The 25215-nt window shown below is 41.7% G+C and overlaps 3 protein-coding genes across 6 annotated transcripts; 1 reads left to right on the top strand and 2 right to left on the bottom strand.

Moving 5' to 3' along the window:
* Nucleotides 1-934: 934 nt before the first annotated feature.
* tyms (thymidylate synthetase) lies at nucleotides 935-3996 on the top strand. The gene is made up of 7 exons (XM_070927905.1): nucleotides 935-1172; nucleotides 1968-2041; nucleotides 2154-2328; nucleotides 2998-3099; nucleotides 3183-3358; nucleotides 3446-3517; nucleotides 3600-3996. Exons 1-7 carry the CDS (start codon nucleotides 935-937, stop codon nucleotides 3735-3737), a joined length of 975 nt encoding a protein of 324 aa, XP_070784006.1. The 3' UTR covers nucleotides 3738-3996.
* enosf1 (enolase superfamily member 1) lies at nucleotides 3984-8381 on the bottom strand. 4 transcript variants are annotated; one of them, XM_070927901.1, is made up of 15 exons: nucleotides 8273-8381; nucleotides 8048-8150; nucleotides 7243-7358; nucleotides 6437-6523; nucleotides 6327-6353; nucleotides 6171-6243; nucleotides 6035-6073; nucleotides 5766-5848; nucleotides 5558-5680; nucleotides 5354-5488; nucleotides 4939-4980; nucleotides 4726-4855; nucleotides 4554-4653; nucleotides 4378-4459; nucleotides 3984-4292 (listed from the first exon to the last, which is right to left on the bottom strand). In XM_070927901.1, the coding sequence occupies exons 1-15, from the start codon at nucleotides 8351-8353 to the stop codon at nucleotides 4200-4202; spliced, it is 1314 nt and encodes a 437-aa protein (XP_070784002.1). In that variant the 5' UTR covers nucleotides 8354-8381; the 3' UTR covers nucleotides 3984-4199. The 4 variants fall into 4 exon arrangements, with proteins under 4 accessions (XP_070784002.1, XP_070784003.1, XP_070784004.1 ...); XM_070927902.1 differs by lacking the exon at nucleotides 4939-4980; XM_070927903.1 differs by lacking the exons at nucleotides 8048-8150; nucleotides 8273-8381 and having other exon boundaries at nucleotides 6437-6519; nucleotides 7243-7292.
* Nucleotides 8382-8553: 172 nt separating this feature from the next.
* On the bottom strand, nucleotides 8554-20014 carry LOC139304151 (tyrosine-protein kinase yes-like). The gene is made up of 11 exons (XM_070928023.1): nucleotides 19756-20014; nucleotides 17994-18093; nucleotides 17361-17459; nucleotides 16992-17095; nucleotides 16158-16307; nucleotides 15455-15610; nucleotides 14822-15001; nucleotides 13894-13970; nucleotides 13457-13610; nucleotides 11245-11376; nucleotides 8554-10258 (listed from the first exon to the last, which is right to left on the bottom strand). The coding sequence occupies exons 1-11, from the start codon at nucleotides 20012-20014 to the stop codon at nucleotides 10050-10052; spliced, it is 1620 nt and encodes a 539-aa protein (XP_070784124.1). The 3' UTR covers nucleotides 8554-10049.
* Nucleotides 20015-25215: the final 5201 nt, after the last annotated feature.

Raw genomic sequence — 25215 nt, 5'->3', positions numbered from 1 at the left:
GCTGATTTTAGAAACATCTTTTCTGCAGCTTTAGTTTTTCTTCAGTTTTTGAAACAGTCTGTATTTATCTAAACCGCGACTTTGAAATAGAGATATAGTCTTGTTTTAATCTTTGTGCAGCACAAAAAGGTTAAAAATCTGGTTAACAAAATGATTCTGCTTGTAAAATGTTATTCACACAAATGTTTTTTTTATTGATCGCCTCCTGTGTTTGAAGCAGGTGAAATGGTCTTTCTCACTGAATCAAAACAAGTTCAGTGCCAGTTTGTGCTGACTTTTTGATTTTATTGTACATTTTTTCTGTATTATTAATTTTGTTAACTGATAAATAATGATTCCATTGTACAGTATTTTAGTCATGTATTCTTGTTGTATATTCTTATATATTATTCTATATAATATGATGTTTAGTAAACATGATTAAGAATAAGAATTCATAAAAAATATTCCTTCCTTTCAAATGTATTTAAAAGTAGTGCAACTAAGTACCTTTACTCAAGAGTATTTAAGTACAGTTATATCTTGTTACTTGTACTTTACTTGAGTGTTTTAGTTTTAGGCTGCTTTATACTTCTGCTTTACTAAATTACAGAGGGAAATATTGTACTTTGCAGATGAAGATTTAAAAAACCTACACAGGTTGTACATGTTTATTTTATTTATTTATTATGTACTATAATTGAATCTTTATTTGAACTGATGAACTTTTGGCAGTCATCGTACAATAAAGTACTGTAAAAAACAAAAACAGAAAAAACAACGTACGTTTTGTGTGGAGGAGACCAAAAAAAGCGCGCTTTTTTCAGTACTCTCGCGAGAGTTTTGTCAAACCGGAAGCAGTCCCCGGCCTACTATTGGCTGCTCTCGTACTGAATCACCCGGGAAAACTGATTGCACCAGTACTCAACATCAACACTCCACTTTGTCCAGAAACATGCCCGCCACCTCAGAAATACACACCGAGGAGCTGCACCGGGAGGACGGCTGTAAACATGAGGAAGACGAGGAGGTCCAGACGGAGCAGAAGAAGAAGAACTTCGGTGTTTTCTGTGATGAACGCGGGTATCTGGATCAGATCGAGTACATCATGCAGCACGGCCGCAGGAAGGGAGACCGGACCGGGACAGGGGTCGTCTCTGTGTTCGGGGCTCAGGCCAGATACAGTCTGCGAGGTTTGTTAGCTTCACTTCGTCTGTTTGTGTGTAATCTGTTTACTGTAAATGTTGAGGATGATGTGACAAACAGTGGTGGAGGAAGTATTCAGGCCCTTTACTTTAGTAAAAGTATCCATACTACACTAAGTAATACAAGTAAAAGTCCTGCATTGAACATGCTACTAAAAAGTAAGTTAAATCAGGAAAATGTACTGAAAGTATTAAAAGTAAAAGTACTCAATGCAGAAAAATGTCCCCTGTGACTGTTATACTATTATATATTATATCATTAGATTATTATTATTATTACTCATGCATTCATATAAAAGCAGGATTTTATTGTTGTATTTGGCTGAGGTGGAGCTAATTGACTGATGTTTCAGTTGTACTTAATTTAAGTACCTTAAATTTGTACTTAAGTGCAGTAGGCTACTTGAGTAAATGTACGTGATTCCACCACTGGGTGTCAACATCCAGGTCCGCCAATAAGTAACTAGGAAAGGCCAAAGATGTGTCAGTGGTATTTGTTTTTTAACTGTGTCACCCAAGTTTATGTGTTAGTTCATATCCTGGTCATAATTTTATAATAACCAGATTTAAGGGATCTTTACAATCATGTTTGTTTGTCTTTATGTAGGAAAAAAAACCTGTTGATTTATCTGATTTTCTTTTTTAAACTCTCAATTATTAATATCATATCAATATGTTGGCCTCAAGTATCATGCTATAAAATGTACTTTGCACCGGAAACAACTTGTTGTAATTAATTAGGTGTTCACTAATATCAAATAACACTGTCCTGTTTATTTGTAGATCAGTTTCCGTTGCTGACGACCAAGAGAGTGTTTTGGAGAGGGATCCTTGAAGAATTGCTGTGGTTTATCAAGGTGAGGATGATCTTTTCTCTGAGAAAATAAGATGTTTTAGCTTTAAGTTCACATGTAGCATTTCTGTCTGCACTGAATCGGGCTCTGATCTTTCTTTATTTTGTGGTCGCAGGGATCAACAAACGCCAAGGAGCTCTCTGAGAAAGGGGTGAAGATTTGGGATGCCAACGGGTCCCGGGACTTCCTGGACAATCTTGGGTTCACAGATAGAGAGGAAGGCGACCTGGGACCTGTTTATGGTTTCCAGTGGAGGCACTTTGGTGCCGAGTACACAAACATGCATGCAGGTAGTTTACTGCGCAGTGACACACACATTCCCTTTTTGTTTTCCACTATCTCTATTTTTAATATTGTTTTTATTTTCTACATTAAGCCTGCACTTCTGTTGAAACATAACTCGAGGTAATCAAGTGAGATTTGGTTATATCATCAAAGTCATTTTGAAATGCTGCTGGCTCGGCCATCATGCAGCCAATTAATCATACAAAGTATTAGTGGACATTTTAATTGGATGCTTTTTGTAAAGACTTGTGGGTAGATCTCCACTGAGCATTGCAGTTAGGCTTCTATTTTTAAAAGTAGGACCATGAATCTACAAACAGTTAGCTTAGCTTAGCTTAGCATAAAGACTGGAAAAGGGGGGTAACTGCTAGCTTGGCTCTGTCTGAAGGTAAAATTAGCCTTCTAGCACCTTTTTAAAGTTCACTAATTAACACTTGATATCTCATTTGTGTAAAAATGACACGTGGTTTTATGTGCTGGACTTTTTCTTAGTTCGATGCAGAGAATTATTTTATTAATCTTGCTCAAACTCTTGGCAAGAGAGTGAATAAGCAAAATGCAGAACTGTTCCTTTTTAATAGATCATATCTGGTATGCATATTGCACAGGAGCTGCTACACTCACATAACACATTACTGCGCCTCAGGTGTTAAATGATCCTTTTTTCATCACAGATTACACGGGACAAGGTGTTGACCAGCTGCAGAAGATCATTGACACCATCAAAAAGAGTCCAGAGGACAGACGGATCATCATGTGTGCTTGGAACCCCAAAGGTAAAACTGCGTCTCTGGAGCTCTTTTCGATCTGATCGTAGTGGCGTTCTGTTTTAAATCTGTCTTCTCGCGTGTCGTTGCAGACCTGCCCCTCATGGCTCTGCCCCCTTGCCACGCCCTGTGTCAGTTCTACGTGTGTGACGGCGAGCTGTCGTGCCAGCTGTACCAGCGCTCGGGTGATATGGGCCTCGGGGTGCCCTTCAATATCGCCAGCTATGCACTTCTTACCTACATGATCGCACACATCACAGGACTCGAGGTAAGAAACTCTTCTAATATGAGTTCTAGCATATCGTCGTGTTCTCCATCACCTCGCCTCATGTGTTTTTAAATTCTGTCCCTTCAGCCTGGCGACTTTGTTCACACTCTGGGAGATGCTCACATCTACGTCAACCACATTGAACCTCTCAAAGTGCAGGTGGGGTCAGTTAATGAAGAGTTTTCTTGTCTCCTTGCTCTCTGCTTGATTTCAAATTTAACTTGTCTGTCTAAATGTGCAGCTTCAGAGGGAGATCCGACCCTTCCCGAAGCTGAAGATCCTGAGAAAAGTGGAGAGTATCGATGATTTCTGTGCAGAGGACTTTGAGATCTGCGACTACAACCCTCATCCCTCCATTAAGATGCAGATGGCTGTGTAAAAATGTAATGGGGATGAGGGTGGAAGGGGTTGTTTTCACATTTGTATTGTATAGTATGTGTCCTTCACTCCCATCTTTGGAAAGATAATATGTATATTTTAAAAGTTCAGTTCATCCAAATCACAAAAAATGGTGAGCGGGTTAATTTGTGATTTTAAACCACATTAAGTTCTTACAGAAAAGTGTTTTCTTCTGTTACTGTAAGTGTAAAAAAACCAAATGTCCACTCAGGAGGAATGTTTTGGTTACATCTGTTTCATTTCCCTTATTTTAAATATTAATATCTAATTTGTAAATAAAGAATTTACATGATGTGTACAAACGTGTTATTGATCCAACAGAAGCCTTGCAGCAAAACACAATTTCATATTACAAAAGTCTGAATTTCACAGTGTCTCAACTTTTGCTACAGTTTATTAGTGTAATCCATTTTAACTTGAATTAACCCAGTCTAATCATAAGTCATTTGTTTACGTGCAGCTTCCACACATCTCCTTCAGGGTACTGGTGTCTCTGCACCGATGATTCAAGCATCTCACAAGAATAGCCTGGATCCTGAGAATAATGAGCACAGTGGACTCAAACAAGTGTGGCTGTAAAGGAGAAATAAGCTATAGTTGGCACCTATCGGTCATCTTACCTTGGGGGGCATGTAGTGGGCGTCATTAATCTCCACAGGACAGGTGAAGTGTTCATGCAGGTGGTCTACATATTCACACATCCTGGAAATAAAACAAACTGGTGCTGATTATAATGTGCTAACCAGGTACAGTCAAGAGCTCACGAACTGCCAACAAAAATAAATCCTGCTCGTACCGGTTGTTGAGACTTCCAGACACACTGATGTAGTCAAACAGGATGAGATGCTGGACGAGCTCGCAGAGACCGACTCCTCCAGCATGAGGACAAACAGGCACTAGGGGGGAAAAGACAAAAAAAGATTAAGCTTTATATATTATATTACTCTTGTGTGACTGTTGAGTTTTACCGTGGAACTTGTGGGCCATCAGCAGCACAGCCAGGTTCTCGTTGACGCTGCCCAGCCGACAGCTGTCGATTTGGACAAACTGCAGTGCCGAGGCCTGGAGGAACTGCTTAAACATCACCCTGTTGTGACACTGCAGAGGAAACAGTTCCCCGACTATAAACTACCATTTCATCAGCCAGTGATATGTGTGCTGGAACAAACTTGAGCTCTGACCTGCTCTCCTGTTGCCACTCCAATCCCGAGTGGAGCCAAAGCCTGCAACAACATAGTCAAGCGCCTTTAATTAGAGATGCAAAACAACCACTAAAAGACACAAATGAGATGCAAAATGACTACAAAGAGACAAAATAAATAACCACAGTGAGATGCAAAACTTCCACAAAGAGATGCAAAACTTCCACAAAGAGACACAAATTACCACAGTGAGATGCAACACAACCAGAGAGAGACACAAAAAGACAACAGAGACGGAAAAATACCACAAAAAGACGGAAGACGACTACAAAATGAGACACAAAACAACTACAATGCCTGGGTGTGTTGCTCATATTTTGTTTTACGTGTCTGTGTCCATGCCTCCAACACACAAACACCAGAGCAAGCTGGAAAAATCAAACTTCTTTCTCACCTTGGAGATGGCAGCGTGACCCAGGATGTCATCTGGAGACGTGGGCTCCTCGATCCAAAGAGGCTTGAACTCAGCCAGGCTGGACACCCAGCTGATGGCCTCGGCTACATCCCATCTCTGGTTGGCATCGATCATCTGACGCAAAAACACTTTAGTATACCGTTATTATTAATGTAAATACAATGCGGGCAATAACAACCTTACCAAAGTGTTATTGGGTCCAATCATTTGCCTTATGAGGCGGCACCTGCGTATGTCGTCCTCCAGATCTGCACCGACTTTCACCTTGAACTTGGTCCAACCGCTTTTGAGTGCGTCTGCGCAGAGCTTCAGAAACACACACTTGTCATTGTTATCTGAAAACGACTTGTCCAACCTGAGAAATGACATGTATATTTTACAGCACAGAGACCTGTCTGAGCTGCTGGTCTGAGTATCCGAGCCATGCGCAGGAGGTGGTGTAGGCAGGATAACCCTCTTTCAGCATTTGATCCTCTGGGAGGCAAAAGAGTCGACACAGGTAATAAACACTTGAGGAGAAGTGTGTTTTAATAGAGAAATGGTGGTGTGTAGAGGGCTATTATGCAGGCTAAAAGCACTCCTGTTAGTTCTAAAGAGGCAATTTCGTTCCGCAAAATCCCATTCAGCCCTTTAATTAATGACTCTTTTTAGCATGCTCACCTCTCTGCTGCTTGCCCTCCTGTGCTTTCACGAGTATGTCTGAATGAGAAGAGAAGCAGGAAGAGTCTGTTGCTCTGACTACGCTGCACCCCAAACTGTGCTGGACATATTACTGTACAACATTAACCAGTCTCACCGAGAGCCTCCTCCTCTGTGAGCACATCAGTGATGTATCTGAAGTCAATGCATGAGACAATCTGCTTGGGGTCCTGAATTGGCAAACATAAGACGTGCCGTCCCTTGTGAATACATCCTGGATACAAATCAAACTTCTTCGTTTCCTGTGACTCACCGTGTCAACGAGCAGCTTCCACAGCGGCTGCAGGAAAATGAGGACAACAGAGTCATGAAGTGTCGTACTTGTGGAGGATTTGTGATAATGCCTCGTCACACAGTTCCCACCTTGCCCTCTGCCCTCGCCCACAGGTCCCACACAGCATTCAGGACTGCAGCAGTGGCCAGGTGGATCACGCCTTTCTCGGGGCCTAACTGGTACAGACAAGAGTTTAAAAAGTCAATGCTGACGTCCCCTTTATGAGCTCAACATTACATAAGTAGCAGTGATGATGCATCATGCAACAAAAAGAGGCAGAATGTGAAACTGCAAAATGGATGATGAAATGATGGAAATAAAGATGCAGTTAAAAAGTGTTTTGAAATAGGATTTGTGGGCAGACTTTAAACATTTTGACCAGCTCGGGTCATGTGATAATTAACCAGGACTTTGCATCTCATTATAAATCACTTTCTTTTGTATCCAAAGACCCTGATCTACTTTTTTTTGGCGGCCTGACGCTACTTCTGAAAAGCCTGGATTCAAGAGCGCCAACCCTTTCACATTGATTCGTCCTGGTCCATCAGTCATGATTTTAAATTGAAATCTGTAACCAAACAGGATTTACGTTTGCATCTAGGTAAGTATCATGAATCACAGTGTTCTAGATGAGGAGCCAGAAGCCAGATGCCAGATCTTCTTAAAATAAGAATAAATGTAGTTAAAAGGAATCCATGGCAAGATAAGAGGACGTGGATCACTCTCACCATGTTGGAATAAGCAAGAAGGATAATATTAATATTATTATTATTAGAGGCAGAGAGGAGGCAGGAAAAGAAAACTCATCCTGTGCCATCCAGCATTTTGAAGTTATTCTCCAATGAGACTGTTGTGATTCATTGTTCAGTGTTGTATCTTTTTACACTGGTCTTACCCATCTCATCTGGCCATCACTGGTCAGGAGGCGGTAAAATCCACGGAAGTCGCTCACAATCTCCTGCAAGGATTTCCCAACAACCAGTCCTGCCAGGGCCTCCACGGCGCACACCACTGCGGGTTACAATCCACAAAATAACACTCTCTCAAGGGATCACAGCTCGAGACAGCCAAACCTCATATGATATATATACGTTTTTACTGTAATAGGGCATACTCATTGAACGAAAGCAACAGAAATCGGTTGCACTGTGTTAAATAAACTTTACCACAAGATGGCGGTGTTCGGCTCGACTTTGCACACAAGCACGTGAGAAAAGAAATGTTACCTTCAAGTACAGTCAGAATCAACCTTTCCGATACCTAAATGTAACATTTCAATATTAAGTAGTATATTTACCATGTTCTTTTTTTGTTTATCTATTATGTTTGCGTTTTGTTTCGTAATTTGTTTTGCTTTGGTTGTAAACGCAACGAAAGTTATTTATTTTGTATTGTGTCTGTAATTAAAGATAGACTATAAAGATACGTTTATTAATAAAAGAGTGGCATTTTGGAATGTAATATAATTAGCTGATATATTATATTATTTCATCCAACAACCATTTGGTCCCACTCACAAATACAAGTATTGAAATTTTCATGAAGTCCGATTCAGGAAGTGGGAACTCCGAGCTTATTTTGAGCATTTGAACGCAGCAGCAACATTGTACCTAGAAGTTCGTGCAGTTGGTGTAATTCAGCTATGAAGCTACATTGTGTGTTGTTGCGGAAGTGCATGGGCTTAACTGTACGACTCTTACCAATCTCTGTGCCTTTTCCCAGCGTGAACGTGAGACCGAAGCCTTTCAACCCGGAGTCCGTGTCGATGACCACATATGCGGCCGAGTAATCCGGGTCGGTGTGCTGCAGTGTGGAAAGTCACAGTGAGGACAGGTCTCATACTTTGAGTCTGTTCACTCACAACTGCAAATGTAAACACAATGAACATATCCAGACTACTGCTACAGCTGCAGAAACCTCCTTACCATCGCATCTGAGCCGTGTTGCTCCAAAGACGTCGGGAATCTCACATCCCTCACCGTCAAACTCAAGATTTTCTGCAACATTTTGCCACTGACTTTACATTTGTCTTGTGACTCAGACATTGTTTACAGGAGTAGTTTCTTCTCAGGTGACCTGCAGAAGTTGATCCCACCCACCTCAGCCGGTCATTGGTTAAACATGGTCTACTTGGAGTATTTAAAGAGACAAATCCAAACATCTTATTTATAAAAAACAACAACACTGGACTGTTTAAAATCACGTTTTTATTGTACAAATTCACTCAGATGAGTCTTCACCCACTACCCCCCCCAAATATATTCAACAATCTTGTCAATTTTCATTAATAATCTTATAAAATGAGGTTTTTATAATATACAAAGCCCTTCTTTACAAGCTCAGGCGTCAATTATAGTTCCAATCATAATACTGCCCCAATGAGTCCATACAGAAACAAAATGCAAAGATAAAATCACTGTAAAAATCATTGCAATACAAACAGTTTTTGCAGAGCCACCTCAGATACATGAACATGAAAGAGTCCCAGATTCTTGGTCAGTCACATTTTAAAAGATAAAATGGTTGTTTCCAACTTATTTGGCGGCTTTGTTCGTGATTTCCACTTTAATAGCCAGTGAAATCACCCTGTGTCCTTGGTTGGCAGACATCTCATATTTTTAAGTGTTATTCGGGCCTGGAAAGAAGCCACAAGTCCACGAGTTTCGTCACTGTTTAACTCACTGACCCATTATACAGACCGTTTTTATGTAAGCAAGTCTCTGTAGTGATCACAGTGAGATTATACACCCCCGGGCAGCGAGCGACAGAAATAATTATGGCATTGTCATAAAAAAGTCTTAGCAGGGACTTCTGGATGATGATGGACAGTAGAGAAAGTCTTCAAATGAAGCTATAAAACTATGTCCATGTGATATGAATAAATTGTGATAATAAATTCTTATGATAAAGGAACATAGAAGAACATAATATTTAAAAAAAAAATGCATTGTAAAAGATTTGAAAGGCGTAAAAGATCATGTCACAGTCTCACTCTAGTCACCCATTTGTAACAAATAAAAAAATTGCACCATAGCTGATGAAATGTAATTAAGCTGTGTGGGATTTAAATAATCACTGTCAAATGGACTGTGATAATGAGTCCCCTGAGAGCTTCTCCCTATTAGTTTAATATATTATCTCTGTAAATAATTCATTGTTTTGATGCATAATTTACCAACTCACCACGAAAGAATACAATTTGGAGGCAGAGTGCGAGATCTCCACATTAAACCACATAAAAGCCCAACAGTTGGACGCCATTATCAACAATATGTTTTTCTATTGCGAGGCATTATCACAGCTTACTCCACAGCAATACACTGTGTTCACGAGACAGAATCCCACATGTAGTGTATTAAAAACATATCTGAAATGAGTGTGTGTCTATCTACCACTGCCATTATTGTACATGATGATAAAACCCACATTACAAATTAAACATTTCACACAGATAAGACTTGTGTAGTACCATGAATGAAAACAAAATATATATGAAAATAAAAATGAAATGGTGGCGGACTCTGAAAGCAAAAAAAACCAAAACCTCAAGAATGGGTAGAGCGAGTAGTGGTTTCTGCGACTGGTTAGCCTGGTTTCCAGTCGACTTTTTATAGAGTTGAATATTTAAGAGCTCATGTCTTCTCTGGGCCTTTTAAGCAGTCTGCTCCCAGGCGTAGGGATACGCAGCAGAGTCCAGGCAGGCTATAGGTTCTCTCCAGGTTGGTACTGTGGCTCTGTGGCGGTGAAGTAGTCCTCTAGGAAGGACTGGAGGTACTCGAAAGTGGGCCTCTCGTCCGGATCCTTCTTCCAGCACACCTTCATCATCTCGTGCAGGGACTCTGGGCACCCTTGGGGGCAGGGCATGCGGTAGCCTCGCTCCACTTGCTCCAGTACTTCGCGGTTCACCATGCCTGAGGGGGAGGAGGGAGGCAGAAGGGGCTGTCAGAGCTTATAATTGCTTTTATTTTGTTTTTTTTAGGCTTAGGCAAATATTTGGCATTTTTACTTGATAAATAATTAAAAGAATGGATTAATATGTTGGCTATAGCCAGGAGACGGTTAGCTTAGCTTTGCTGGAAATAGGGGGAAACAGCTAGCCTGGCTCTGTCTAAAGGTATCCTACCAGCATCCCTAAAGCTCACTAATTATCACGTTATATTTTGTTTGTTTAATCCTTTCAAAAACTGAAGTGTAAGAAGTCCCTGCTTGTTGCCTGGCAACCTAAATAGTGAGCCTTAGAGATGCTGGTAAGCAGATTTTGTTACCTTTGGACAGAGCCAGGCTAGCTGTTTCCTCCTGTTTCCTGTCTTTATGCTAAGCTAAGCTAATGGGCTGCTAGCCGTAGCTTCATATTAAGCGTACAGCCATGAGAGTGCATTGATATTCTCGGCTAACTTTCAGTGTGTATTTCCCAAAACTATTCCTTTAATCAATTATCCAAATAGTTTTTTTTATTAATTTTTGAATCTATTAGTTGTTTCAGTGCTCCATCTGACAGAAAGTGGAGTTGTGTGAAGGTGGTGCAGAACACTGCAGGCACTGCTCCCCAGGGCAATATCAGTCTGGCAGATGGTTATAAACAAGAGTGGTGTTCAATCTCCTGATCGTCCTCCAACAGATGGCCTCATCTAATCTCAAATGTGCATGTGTGTGTAAGGGTATCAGTGTGTGTGCGTGGATGTCACTGTTCCCCCTGCAGAGGCATAAACAACCAGCACAGACAATGTCAGACAGCTTCACTTCATCCTCCGACATTAACGAGCAAGCCAGCTTGACGTCGACTGACAGACTGAAAGCTGATAACTCCGGCTGTGAATCAACGCCCTCCGACGCCACCCATTATTTTTTTCCCACATCCGGTGTGTGTACGAGTGTGTCTGTGGTCAGTGTCACTCACCTGGGTAGGGCACTCTGCCTTTGGTGACGAGCTCGGTGAGTAAGATCCCGAAGGACCAGACGTCTGACTTGATGGTGAAGCGGCCGTACAATGCAGCCTCTGGGGCTGTCCATTTAATTGGGAATTTGGCTCCTGAGAGGAGAGAGGAGAGAGGTGATGTTACTCCACTAGAGGGCGTCTGCCTCCATTCCTGGCTTCATTTCCAGGAAATCACAATGGCCATCGTGACCCACAATGACATCATTTAGACCACATCATCTTTTGGTATTCAGGTTCATACAAGCTTGTAGAGAGAGAAAAGTCTTATAACTCTCAAATTCTAGTATAAAGGATATTATTAAGGATATTGTGTTTAAAGGGTCAGTTCACCCAAATTAAAACAAGGTCCCCAAAGTGGCTTTCTGCGTGCCCAAGCATGACACTGTATTCTTTGGCAATGTGTCTTTGTCATTATCTAAAGGCAATAGACCACAGCTGGAAAACATAAGCACAGAACTACCACATCTATGAAAGAATCATCAGATGTTTCCCTCAGAAGTGACAGTGTGATATAATCAAAATGTTGGTTCCCCTTACCTCAAGGTTTTATGTTTTCTGTGCTCAGGTTTTTGAGCTATTCCTGGTTATGCCACCCCAGTACGATGGGGGTGAATGAAATTCCGCTTGTGCTGCTCAAGTATGTATGTTTTACCAATGCTGATAAATCCACAGATCTTGCTGTGAACTGTTTTTTATTAGAGCTACTTTCTATTGAAGATGTAGTCCTTATGTAAATGTGGATAAATCAAAGAAACTCTGGCGAGACTGGAGAGAGATGCTGCTGAATATTTTAAACGTAACTTTTTCTGTGAGACACAAACAAGATTTCATTCATCTTCTGTCCCGCCACCAGCAGCTGAATATTCTGTTGCTAGTAGCAACCGCTACTGACAGAGATCCATAGCAGTCAAGCTAACATCGCTACACTCAGCCTTTTGTGAATCTGTGACCGATAAAGGACTATGTGCTCTCCCAGTGCCCTTGTTGGAACATTATTTGTATGTATTTATATTTACAGCTGCTGTGTGATTGTTGATTTTGTTTTTCTGTGGTCCGTTTACTGCTAACCAAGCTAGCCTCTATATACTAGCCGAATAAGAGTGTCTGTTGACCCTATGTGTATGTTTACAAGCTTAATTACTCTGTTGTACTTCCCATGGGAACTTAATGTTGATCTTACTTCCTGATGATACTTCCTGGCATCAGGGACTATATAACACATTTGAAAGCTAGTCTATACTTCTGTGAATCCAGTTCCCTTCTTACTGTACTAATTCATTTTTGTCTCTAGGGATGGCAATGTCAGTCGGTCAGTCCTCCACTTTGCTCCAGACTGAAATATGTCAACAACTATTAGATGGAACGACATTCATGATCCCCAGAGGATGAAGTTTAATGATTTTGGTGATTCCCTGACTTTTCCATTAGCACCACCATGAGGTTGACATTTGTGGTTTTGAGTGAAATGTCTATTAGATGAATTGCTATGAAATTTAATATAAAGCCATCATTTTGTCCAATACAACCAAATACCTGCAAAACTAAAAACCTTCCCACCAGCCTCAGATGTACTCTTTGTTTAATGGTAGCATTAGCTACTGTTAGCAGGCTAACACCCTAAACTACGATGGTGAATATGGTCAGAATTATACCTGCTAATCATATTAACACCGTGGTCGTGTTAGTATGCAGACATTAGCATGTAGCTTCATCACCGCTGTGCCTAAGTACAGCCTAACAGAGCTGCTACCATGACTGTAGACTATTAGTCAACAATAGTCAACAATACATTTGGTCTAATATTGTTTATGATATATCATCTTTTTTCTGATTTGACTACAGACTTCCAGTGAAAACTTCCTTTATTCAGAGACCGAAATCTCAGAACCTGGGTAAATAAAACCAAAATTATCCACATAGCTAGATACCACTACAGGTAACGTTGTAATTTTGGTGGACCAGCCCTTTAGGAAGCAGTGAGATAAACTCTCCCAGTGTGTGAAAGGCGCAACTAATCACAGGGAACAGGAGCATCTGGTTTCCACTATTATCCTAATTCACCGTGATAGGAGACAACAGGGAGTTGCCCTTGCTGTGAGGTCACTGCTCTATCCATTTCTACCCTGACACCTCGTTCACCTGTGACTCACACAGCCTATGTGTGTGCACCCACCTTGCCTCGCTGTGTACTCATTGTCCTCTATCAACCTGGCCAGACCAAAGTCGGCGATCTTGCACACCAGGTTGTCGCCGACGAGAATGTTGGCAGCACGCAGGTCCCTGTGGATGTAGTTCATCCTCTCGATGAAGGCCATGCCGTCTGCGATCTAAAAACAAAACATTTGACAGCATGTCATGACGGCCGCTTCGGTAAATAATTTTTAGCTTCTCAAACTCAGAACATCAAGCCCTCTGTCAGGCATAAAGAGGAGACTAATAATGAAAGAACAAAAGCAAAAGTGTGCCAAATCTGGGAGAGGAAGACATGTTTACCTGAGGCTGTCGTTCTTTTTTTAAAATCAGAGGCTTAAAATAGAAACTTAACGGCACGATTCACTGACACAAATTCAGCACTATAAAAAAAATACAGGAATTTGTGGTTTGTCTCACCTGTGCAGCCATGTCCACCAACAAGGGGAGCTTTAGGAACTTGCCGTCACCCTCTTTGAGGAAGTCAAGCAGGCTTCCTATAAAAACAGCAACGGTGAGAAGTCGTAAATGCATGATATACTGTGGGAGCAATAAAAGGGCTGTGGTACCACCTGCATACTAATGTACCGCTATATGAAATGTGAAATATTTCAATTAAGCCCTCGATCCTTACTATACCTGGTTAGGAAATTAAACTGAATATTAAATTAAGCTTGACAGTGAATTGGTTTGTGATTCACAGTGACATCTAATCACCAGTTCTCGTTTAGAGCCTATCAGAGGAAGTATTTTCTGCAGGGAGGGTAGAGGAACTGTGGAAAATACTACAGCAGTTGCTCTATGAGATCACAACACACAGTAGATCAACAAACTGCAGGCATTTCGACATGCATGCACACACAGAGGCATATGTCATAGACTTAACATTTACACACACATAAATCTAATTACTCGTAAAATCCTGAAAAAAGCAACAACAAAAAAAAAAAAAATCGCACTGCAGCTGAAGCTATGACAGCTTCCCACAAAACTACTGCAGCTTTCAATTAAACATCCCTGTTTCAGACCTCAGGGAACCTCAAGGGACTCTCAAGGACTTTCAATCTGTACAGCATATTAATTAAAACATCCATAAAATTTACATTTTTCCTTTAAGGAAATCACCATGAGTATATCTGACATCAGCGCTGTGCCTGAAAAACCAAGCCAACCAAGCCAACCACCGGGGTCTGATGTTGTTTTGCTCTTCTTTAAAAATAGACATCATCAGTGTCATGTAACAGGAAACAGTCTTGTTATTCTGCAGGGCTGAGAGGTCTCAGGAAATCAGTTTGATTGCTAATCAAATATGCCAGTCTGGAGCTTGTAATAGGTATTCCTCATGTACCTTTGGCCATGTACTCTGTGACAATATAAATGGGCTCCTCAGACACGACAGCATAAAGAGGCACCAGTTTGTCATGCCGCAGCTTCTTCATGATCTGGGCCTCTTGGAGGAAGGCCTCAGGCGACATGGTGCCCGGCTTCAGTGTCTTTATGGCCACCTTCGTGGTGCCATTCCACGTGCCTGCAGAGACAAAGATAGGGAGAGAAAAAGCCCACAGGCCGCAGGGGTAATCAGTGTTGTTAATGGGCTGGGAGCAGGACAATATCATTAATTAGGTCTTGTAATTGCTCAGACATGTGCTGTCATGCGTGCACTCCTTGCAACAAGCTCATGGTTCAAAAAAGGAACAAATAAATCTGGCTGGAGCTGTCCTCCTGAGTGAGACAATCTCTGGAGACACAGAGAATACAACAAACAGAGGAAGCAATTGCAGGAAGTGGATAATAGACACAATAAATATGGAGTGTTTGTGTATTCGATTTATGTGCATAATGTCTGCATTTCCTACATAAATCTGGGCTGATTTTGTGTTTCCTCGTCTAGATAATTACAACTGAATGCTAAACAAATGCATGATGTCAGGAAGCATTTTCTGAACACGTTCCTGAGTGTCTTTGTCTGTCTTGCTCTTACCCATCCAGACCTCTCCAAAGCAGCCCTGGCCCAGTTTGAGCTCCAGTCGCAGGGACTCCCGGGGGATCTCCCAGGCATCTTTAGCAAGCCCCTGGGTCTGAGGCTTGACTGTGGGGCAAACCGTGGTCAGCCGGTGGCAAAGCCCGTCGGCATGCTCTGTGATAAAGCGAGACACGGAGATCAAATCGCTACATTACACCCAGCAGTGCCACACACACACACACACATACACCCACACACCCACATGAGCCTTTGAACCAGCAGGATACAGCTTTTTAAAGCCAGTCTGTTTCATGCATCGATTCATTCCATTTGATGTGGATGAATTTATACTCTCATACAAACTGTGATGAAATATAAATGAGACGAAGTGGCTTTTTAAACACACCAAAAGCCCTCTCCGGAGTCAGACTGAAATGAAGTGGGATCACAGAGATTTAACCTCAACCCTCCTCAGACCCAAGACGAGGAGGGAGGCTCAAAAATCATAACTGCACCATCAATTGTTACTAAAATCAAATGCTATTCAACTCCCGTGGTTGCACTCCGGGGCCTATTGCAGGTGGCGCAGGAAACTGCATGCTGGCACAGAGCAGCGGGTGTGACAGAGAGTAATTTTCAGGCGTGATGAAAGACTGCGATGAATAATGAATGAGAGAAGCCAGAAAAAGAGAGCGAGCGGGAAGCTTTGCACACTACATACCTGTGTAGTGTTTGACAAGCTTCTGTAATGTGTCAAACTGTGCCCGTGTAGTGATGTAGTATCCCCCGCTGTCAAGCTTGCGGATCTTGTAGTGCTTCACATTGTCTCCTTTGGCTTCGTCCCAGTCTCGTATGGAGAGAGAATAAGCACCTGGAGGAGACGAGGGAAATGTTCTTCATCCGTCTAAACAAAAGTGTCAGTAATTGGACTGTGTGGTGACTGTAAAAGATTCATAGAGTTGCAAAGTGGGCTGCGATGCTGGTTCCACAGGTATCTTTTTTACCACTGTAAATTCCCAGTTATCTTTTAATGACGTCTTCTCCTCAAACATAAATGTTTCACCATCAGTTTTGTATGGCGAGTGGCTTTAAATACTCCGTAGAATACGTAAAATCCATAACAACTTTACGAGATTCTGGATCAACAAACACACTGAAGGCAGAGGTCAGACAACAGATCAGCTCCCAATAAATGTCACTTCTTTGTCAGGCACGACAATGTCTGAGTCCGGGTTGCAAAACTGATGACGTTCCCATCAGGCTGGGCTGTAGTTTGTGTTTAGTACAAATTAGCGAGTTAGCTAACACACTAAACTAACACCGTGTGTGTACACAGGAGGCGTAGCGTCAGCAGCATGTTAGCAGAGCAGCAGCAGCAGCTTCTGTGCTCTTTCAGTGTCTAGAAAGTAGACTTGAGTATGGCTGTGTATTGTAAAGATAGTGAACATGGTAAGCACTGCACCTGCTAAAAAGAAAATGAACAGGACTTTTACTTACGGATGAAAATTACACCTCCCACTTTACTTTTTACTTTTTATGAAGACGCGATCATCACCTTTAGTAGTTTCACTTTCTCGCACCAGGAAAGTTCCTCGATGGTTCCCTGGATTGAGCAGCAACCTCTCAGCATCTTTGCGTCCCATTTTGCCAAAGTACCACCTATGAAGAGAAAGCATCTACATTGAAAAAAAACTGCCAAGCTCAATACTGAGAAGCTGACTGTTGAAGACCATTAACAGATGTTGTTGTTTAGAACGTCACAATCACATTTTGAAGCTTCATCCGAGTTGTGAAGCTCTTCATATTGGGACTGAGTGCTTGCTGCAAGCCACATGAGATGAGACCATGCTCGTGTTATTAGTCTCCTAATGTAGTCGCAGTAGATGGAGTAATGAGGTTATAACAAGCGGAATCAGGGCCTTACTCTTCAGCCTGGATGGAGTCAGCAGGGGCCACATAATTGCTCGGGATGTAGCCTTTCCTCCCCGTGTTGATGGAGCGAGCCTCCCACCAGTCTCCTTCTCTGCAGCAGGACAAAGACACAGAAGAGATGAGACATATGACTCGCTCATTTAACAGTCGAGCAAAGGCCTGGTACTCGTATGATACTCTGGATGAAAAACGGTTACCAATGGTTAATAATTCAAGGGTTAGCCTTGTATAACATTATCTTCACTTTTAAGTAATTTGTTCTGCATTCATTTAAACCTCCAGGTTTGATACAAAACTGTCTTTATAATGTGAGGTAGGACTGAAAAACATAGTCACAAAGGGGATTGAACGAGACTAATCTACTTTACATTACAATGCTATAACCTCAGGCGACATCTCTGCCACAGCGTGAATTAAAAAAAAGATCCACCGCACCGTGCAGAAAGCCAGCACCAGGAAACACGTTGCAATCAAACTCATTCATGGAGAGAGATATACAAGGAACAGGTGCAGTTTAGGGATTACTGCTTGAAAGAGAGGTATTTTTGCAATCACTGTTGCACTACTTGCAAGGAATCTCAATAAATACCCCATAAACTGAGAGAAAAACTAGGAAGATGCTTACGTATTGTTGATAATCTGGAAGCGGTCTCCTTTTTTAAATGAGAGATCATCTGATGTTCTAGCTTCATAGTCATACAAGGCCACAAAGAAAGTAACACCACCTGAAAACACAAAACACGGGATGAATAAATACCTAGCGAGCTTTTGAAAGTGAGTACTGTAACCACATAAGAGCAGACAAATGATGCAAGTAGAGGACATTAGAGGGACCAGATCAGGAAACAGCAGGTTTGTTTGTGTGTGTGACTGTTTAAAGGCCAATTAAGGTACATAAATCTGTCTCGCCAAGGTCTGAGAGCTCATACTGTATTGATTTTCTTTGGCTTATAATTTCAATTGTATGAGTAATAATTTTATAGTATGAGTACTTCCCCTGCATGGAAATATGACCGTGACTGGAAAGACAGACAATGACACCCAGACACAAGCCAAAGGAAAGTCAATACATCAAACCAGTTTGTTTTTTGTTTTTTTTTACCAGGCACAAGGTTGTAACATGAGCTCAAATGAAACATTACAAGACATAGTTCAGTGAATTTTCGAATAAGTCAACTCATCTTTCTGTCCCATGCCAACATCCTGTAAAACATTCTGCCTACTGTGCAGCCCCGCGACCAGACAGATGACTTTCATATACCCACCACTGACAACAATGCTGTCAACAGTAATCCCATTATCTCCTGCAGAAAGCAAATACCATGGCAGTGCCACCTTTAACCCCCCTCTGAGAGCAGATAATCCAACATGGAGGAAGATTACAACCTAAATCCCACAAAACAGGAGGGTTCAATCTCATCTCTTTGCTCTCAGGATGGCTGTAAGCTGCTCAGACACATTTAGACTGATAACAGTTGATAACAGGACCTGTGTTGAATCTAACACGGAAAAGCTAGTTAAAATAACAATGGCTGGGGTATTAGCTGTGACACCAACATGACGGATCAGCATACTGACCAAGTTAAGCTCAATGTTAAGTATGTTTGCATGTTTTAGTCCATTTACTGTAATACAAATCATGTATACATCACATTACTGCTGATCATTCTCCTCAGCATACAGTGTTTTATACTTATATCACAGTTAGTTTTTACATTTTTGTCCTTATCGTAGTCTGGCCATGCAGTTGTAAGTGCAAAAGTGACCAAACTTTGATGAAATAAGAGTCCACAGCCATGCCAATCGGTGAGGCTGTACTTGGGCACTGCCTTACTTTGAGCTCAACGCTGACGTCAGCATGCTAACATTCTCACAATGACAATGCTAACATGTTGATGGTTTAGCAGGTATGTTTACCATGACCCATGATGGGATCGGCTCCATCCCCCCGTGGCCCTCTAAGGATAAGCCGTTATAGATAATAGATGGATGGAAATTTCATCGCAATCCATCCAATAGTTGTCGACCTCACGGTGGCGATACCAAAAATGTTTGGGATCACCAAAGTCAGTCTGATTCATCCCCTGGGGACCAGAGGAAAGCTGCTAGCATGACTAAAAACGATGAAAAACATGATGGATTACCCCAAAAAAAATGGTATTATGGAAATACTACTGCAGAAAGCAGATTAAAGAATACAGAGATTAGAGTGTCTGCCTGGAAGATAAGAAAAATACATTAAAAAACTAAAACCCAATGGTATGCTTTATATAAAGAGGCCAGCAGTAAGGAAAATGGGCTAAAACAAGTATTGAACATGAATATTAAGAGGGCATGAAGACCATTATCAGTATTGTAATTACATCTTACAATAAAACACTACTCACCTGAGACAGCACAACAGAAAGAGTCGGACACAGGACCGGAGAAGGAGGATGACGCCCCTCCAAAGGGAGTCATGAGGGTGTGGTTGAAGTTTCCAGCCCCAGAGCCTGATGAGGAGGTGGGAGGTGGATTCTGCTGCGACTGGGTGGGATCCGGCCCATAGTGACCATGAGGTGTGATGGCGGTGGTGTTGGGGTCTGACACCGTGGAGTTCTCTGGCCGATACTTCACTTTGTCCTCTTTGCTCTTAATGCAGCCCATCGTCTCGCCCTGCCTGGAAAGACACAACACAAATCCGTCGATTTAAGAATTGAGAAAATATAGCATCTGATTCATCACTGGCCTTGATGATACATAAATAAAGAGAGGGGCCAAGGGAGGTGCAGGATTAACGACTGCAACATAAGGTCTGTAGGAACATGCGTCATGAAATGAAAATTTAATGACCTGATATCAACATGTGAATCATTTCGTTGCTAAGACTATAAGCCATGTGGTAACTGGGACATATGGATGAATTTTAAATCTGCTTTGAGGCACACATGACTCAAACGTGTAGATTCAATAGTGCATGCATGTTTTGAGGTATGTATAAGTGCAAAATGGAGGGATAAAAAGGTGATTATCATTTTATATTGTTGTGATCTATTACATGTCATTGTTGTTGTGTACAGAGATCACTTCAAGTTTACATACAAATTGGCCAATTTAAAGCCATTCTGCCTTGAAATGCAGTATCAGTGTTGTGTTCTACATTTCTGCCTTGTTGTGATTGACAGAGCCCTCTTTGGGGCCCTCAGCCCATGGAGGAATTACTGAACCGGCCCAGGGGCCGAGGGGTCAGGGCTTCCTTGGGCCAAAGTCTCTGAAAGAAAGTGACAGTTAATATTTCTTTTTCTTGGAAATTCAATCTAATGAGATGTAAAACGACTGCAAAGAGATACAAAATTAGTATAAAGAGACAAAATTACTACAAATAGACACAAAATGACTACAAAGAGACACAAAACGACCAAAAAGAGACACAAAACGACCACAAAGAGACACAAAAGGAACACAAAGACACAAAAAGACTCCAAAGTTACACAAAATGACTACAAAGAGACACAAAACGACTCCAAACAACATCTCTGAATCGTCTTTGTGTCTTTAAGGCTGAGAATTCAGGTTCACCTGCAAAATGTTACAGAAACAGTCTGGGTGTCTTCCTACTATGCAGGAGGGGTGAGGGGCCTTTTAAATGTCTGTACCAAGGGGCCCATTGCCTCATACTCTGTCCACGCCTCAGCCTGACCACGCTACAAGATTTAAAACCTTGGGGTGTCTCCATCTGCGTGGTTGTCATTCCTCCTCCTAACATAATGTGGCCGGAGTCACACTGAGGCATTCTTTTGTGAGGTGAAGGCCCGGAAAATGTGGAGACAATCAGACACGCTTGTAAAGAAGTCTGAGCTCGGGGAGATCAGAACGTTTTCATTCGCCAAGAACAACAGCTGCTGGAGAAGTTGGACTTGGTTAATTGGCGCTGACACATTACAAGACACTAAAACAATGGAGGACTTAAGTGAAATAGGAGCTTTTGTTCAGCGCGGTGGAGATGTGGAGTATGAAAGCAGACTAAACAAACACGATGCTACTGAGCAGCAATGTGGCACAGTTGGTGACAGGAGTGACGAGGGCAGCAGCTCACTGAATTACAGGGTCACAATCATGCAGCAGTGACACAGAAGAGGATGTGCTGGTGCAGTAATACACCTTTCACTGATTTTGGAACAGCGGCCTTGATGTTGGGAGGTGGGAGGGATTTTTCCGCATCGGAGAAGGAGGGGCGTAATTGAGAGTTCATCGAGTTCTCCAGCTGAACTGCCAAGGAAATCAACAAAATGGGGACAAACCACAGAAACCTTCCAAAGATTCAGAACCCTTAGCTCAAATAAAACCGTACAACCGTTTGAATTGCAGGTTGCAGCTCGTGCTGAGCACTAGTCGTCCTCTATAAAACCATTTTATGAGTGGTCAGTCGCCGGAGACGTGTCAAAATGAAACAGATTTCTTAAAAATGTCTTCAAAGGAATATGCCAATAAATCCAATCTCACATGTTAGATCTAGAGCCAATATGTTCAGAATGTTGGCATGGAAATTTTTTTTTTTTCCGAGCCAACCTTTCCTTTAACCTCGAGACAAAACCTGTGTCATGGAAAGCAGAGGGCTTCAGTCTGCGGCTCGGTCAACTATGGTGGGCTTGTGTTTCATCATCAGACAGACGAGAGCCTGGCTCGTTGGCTCAGCAGTGAACTTGCCACGTTATAAAACACTGGACGCTGTCCCAGGAATATTTGCACTTTAAAGTGAGGATGTTTTTCCCTTCCAAAACTGAGACATCAGCCGTTTCATAAAAGTGACATCACTCTTCCAAAATTATCATAACTGCACAAATACTGAGCTGAACTTATGGAGCCTTTTAAAGTCCCGGGATGTCAAAATAAAACACCACATTAGTATATTGTCATTTACATTCATGCTGTACAAGAAGCTTGCTTAATAATTACGCACAATATATATATATTTTTAAAAAGGATTAGTGTTAATGGAATTAGTTGAGTGATTTAACTAACTTTTTAAATTCTGGTCTGGAGAGGTCAAAATGCCAAACATGAACTGCAAGATCCAACCTTTGTTGCATGCAATTCACCATCTCTCTCCTCATTTCCTGCCATCTTTCTACTGTCGACTATCTAATAAAGGCATAAACATGCCGGCCAAAGCTTTACAAAAAACAAGGTAGCTAGCAGCGTGGCTCTATGGAAAGGTCGGTCTGTCCACCACTGACTAATCCTTTGTGCTATCATCAGGTCAAAATTTGGATTTGTCCAGTACTTTGGTTTATGATCAAATACCTGCAGAACTTGTGTTTAGTACTAATGACCAAATGTCAGCATGCTAACACAACTAAGATGGTGAACCTGGTAAATATTACCTGCTAAATATCAGAATGTTAGCATACTGATGTTAGCATTTAGCTCAAATCACTGCTGTGCTTAAATGCAGGCTAAAAGACTTTGTCTTCTGGTCAAAGCATGTGAGCTGGTTTAAGGCATTTTACAGAGCAAATGGTCAATTCATTATTTGAAAATAGCAAATAGATCAATGTTTGATTAAAATAAGTGTTAGCAGTAACTGTAATACGGACTCGTGTTCTTTTAGCTTGTTGACAATTCATTTTTTTCCTTTATATTCTGAGTTTGAAGCAACAAATACACAGTGGACTGCAGAGAAGGGCGCTCCAGAGCTTGTACAGGCACATCTGCTCCCTGGTCATATTAATAGAGAGAAGCATGAAATGTGATATATGGTCCACCATCTTTACTAAGAGCTGAACTAAAACTGCACTATACTACACAGATGAAATTCATTCTTCTGGAGAAATGTATAAAATATGGTAAATGGTTGCTTTTTACGCACTTAAAAACACAATATCTAAGTCTGGTTCCCACCAAATCCAGGATGATAAGTAGAGCACTGCAAAGCAACAGAATAACTCTGATGAAATTCCCATTAGTGGCTGTGTGGGCATAAAGAAATGATTAATATCGAAGGGAGAAACAGAGAGGGAAACAGCAGGTTGGTTGAATGAGGGAGGGGGCAACCAGGCATACAGTGCCAGCTCTACCAGCTTGAGCTACTAGGAGGATTATGAGGATGGAGGATTTACCCTAAGAGGATAATAACAGAAAACAAAAAAAAGGAGTGACCACCAGGGCTTGGAGCTGAAACACTGCCGACCCCAGACTCCTCCTCCACATGGTCATTTTGGCTTGTAGTGACCTTCAATATTTGTCACGCTTGTCAGGGCTGAGAGGGATCTCTGTTGGAGGGCTCATTTCGGACTCTTGGCTCTGATGATACGATGCAGACCGGCTTTGAATCAGCTAAGCGAACCCTCTATCAGTGCCACATTGGTTAAATCAGCCAGCCGTCGCACAATGACACCATGGGCTTTTGTCCACACTTCAGATTGCAACACCAAAGTGAGAATGCAGCGACCCTGGATGAGGTGGAACATGATGCAACAAAAATAATGTGTCGTGGGTGGCATTTAAGACCACAAAGAGCAAGCAGTCAAAATGAAAAGTGTCACTGTGTAGCCAGACTCCAGCTGTACTGGATCTTAAATGTCAAACCTAACTTTTACATCCAAGTCTCAGTTCAACACAAGATCATTCCTGAACAGCGGAGCCATGAAGCCACAAGGAAAATCTGCCCTGCTGCTAATTATAGTAACTTATTCTTATTGCTGACAACATCCCTCTGCCCCCAGGATGATAACATGACCTACAACAGCACACAGCATGCAAACACGAGAGGAGCCACACAGAAACAATGAGAGAGGAAGGTGAAGAGTTTAAATTAGGAAGTCATCGCACACAAAATACAAACATCATACATGAGGCTCCTTCCTCTTTCTGATTGGAAAGGCGTGGTGCTATTGTCTTAGCGCTCCTCCGCTCTGACAGACAGAGGCAGAAAACGAGGACAAAGTAAGCTTAACTTTTTATTCCGCTTCAATCACAGCATTGTGATTAGGAACAGACGGTTTGAAATGATCCGCTAAAGGCTAAAGAAGCTCTTTCTTCAGCCAGCAAGACTGTGAAATCTTAAAAACAAAGATGTGTATTATTTTATTCAATGCCCACAGAGGCCTTTTCTTCAGTGTGAACTACAGAAAAATGAATTCCCGGCTTAGTTTCCTGCTTCATCTTTTGTACAAAAACTCTCTTTAGCTTGAAGTGCCACAGACTATCTTTGTTTAATACTCCTCCTTCAGGCCGGTCAGATTGCTCCGTAAACTACCGTAGAACTGATAGCTGGAAGGGATTCAGTGTCTTGCTCAAGGACACTTCACCAGGGCAGATAACCTGCCTGGAACATGATGACTACCCCAGGCCGGTAGCTGGTGGGTGGAGCCGCTCAGGGACACAAAAAAGGTTATTATTTTTTGGAATTGGCAAGATTTAGTTAACACAAAGCGAGCTGTGGCAGGGGATTTTATGCTTTCATATTTGAAAGCCTTTGGTCGAGGGCTGCAACTCAAAATTATATTTTCTTCTCTCAGAAAATTGTGGAAAAACGCCTGTCACAATTTCCCCACAGGCCAAGGTGACATCTACAAATGTCTTATTTTGTTGACCAAAACCCAAATATATTCAGTTTACTATCATACTAACAAACAACAACAAAGAAAAGCATCAAATTCTCACATTTGAGAAGCTGAAAAATAATTACTAAAACAGTTATTTGATTATTAAAATAATTGCAGTTCTGCATCTTTTTGTACAACCCACTTGCTGTTATACCTGAAAAAAACTGTAAAGTATATATCATAGACATAAAAAACTAAATGTATTAACTGACGTCCGAGAAGGCTCCAGATGTTCTCTGTGAACATGTGAGTTTCCTTTTG

This window comes from Enoplosus armatus, chromosome 21 (assembly GCF_043641665.1).
Source record: "Enoplosus armatus isolate fEnoArm2 chromosome 21, fEnoArm2.hap1, whole genome shotgun sequence".
Taxonomy (NCBI): Eukaryota; Metazoa; Chordata; class Actinopteri; order Centrarchiformes; family Enoplosidae; genus Enoplosus; species Enoplosus armatus.
The sequence above is the reverse complement of the archived record's forward strand: the minus strand, read 5'-3'. Positions and strand labels throughout refer to the sequence as shown.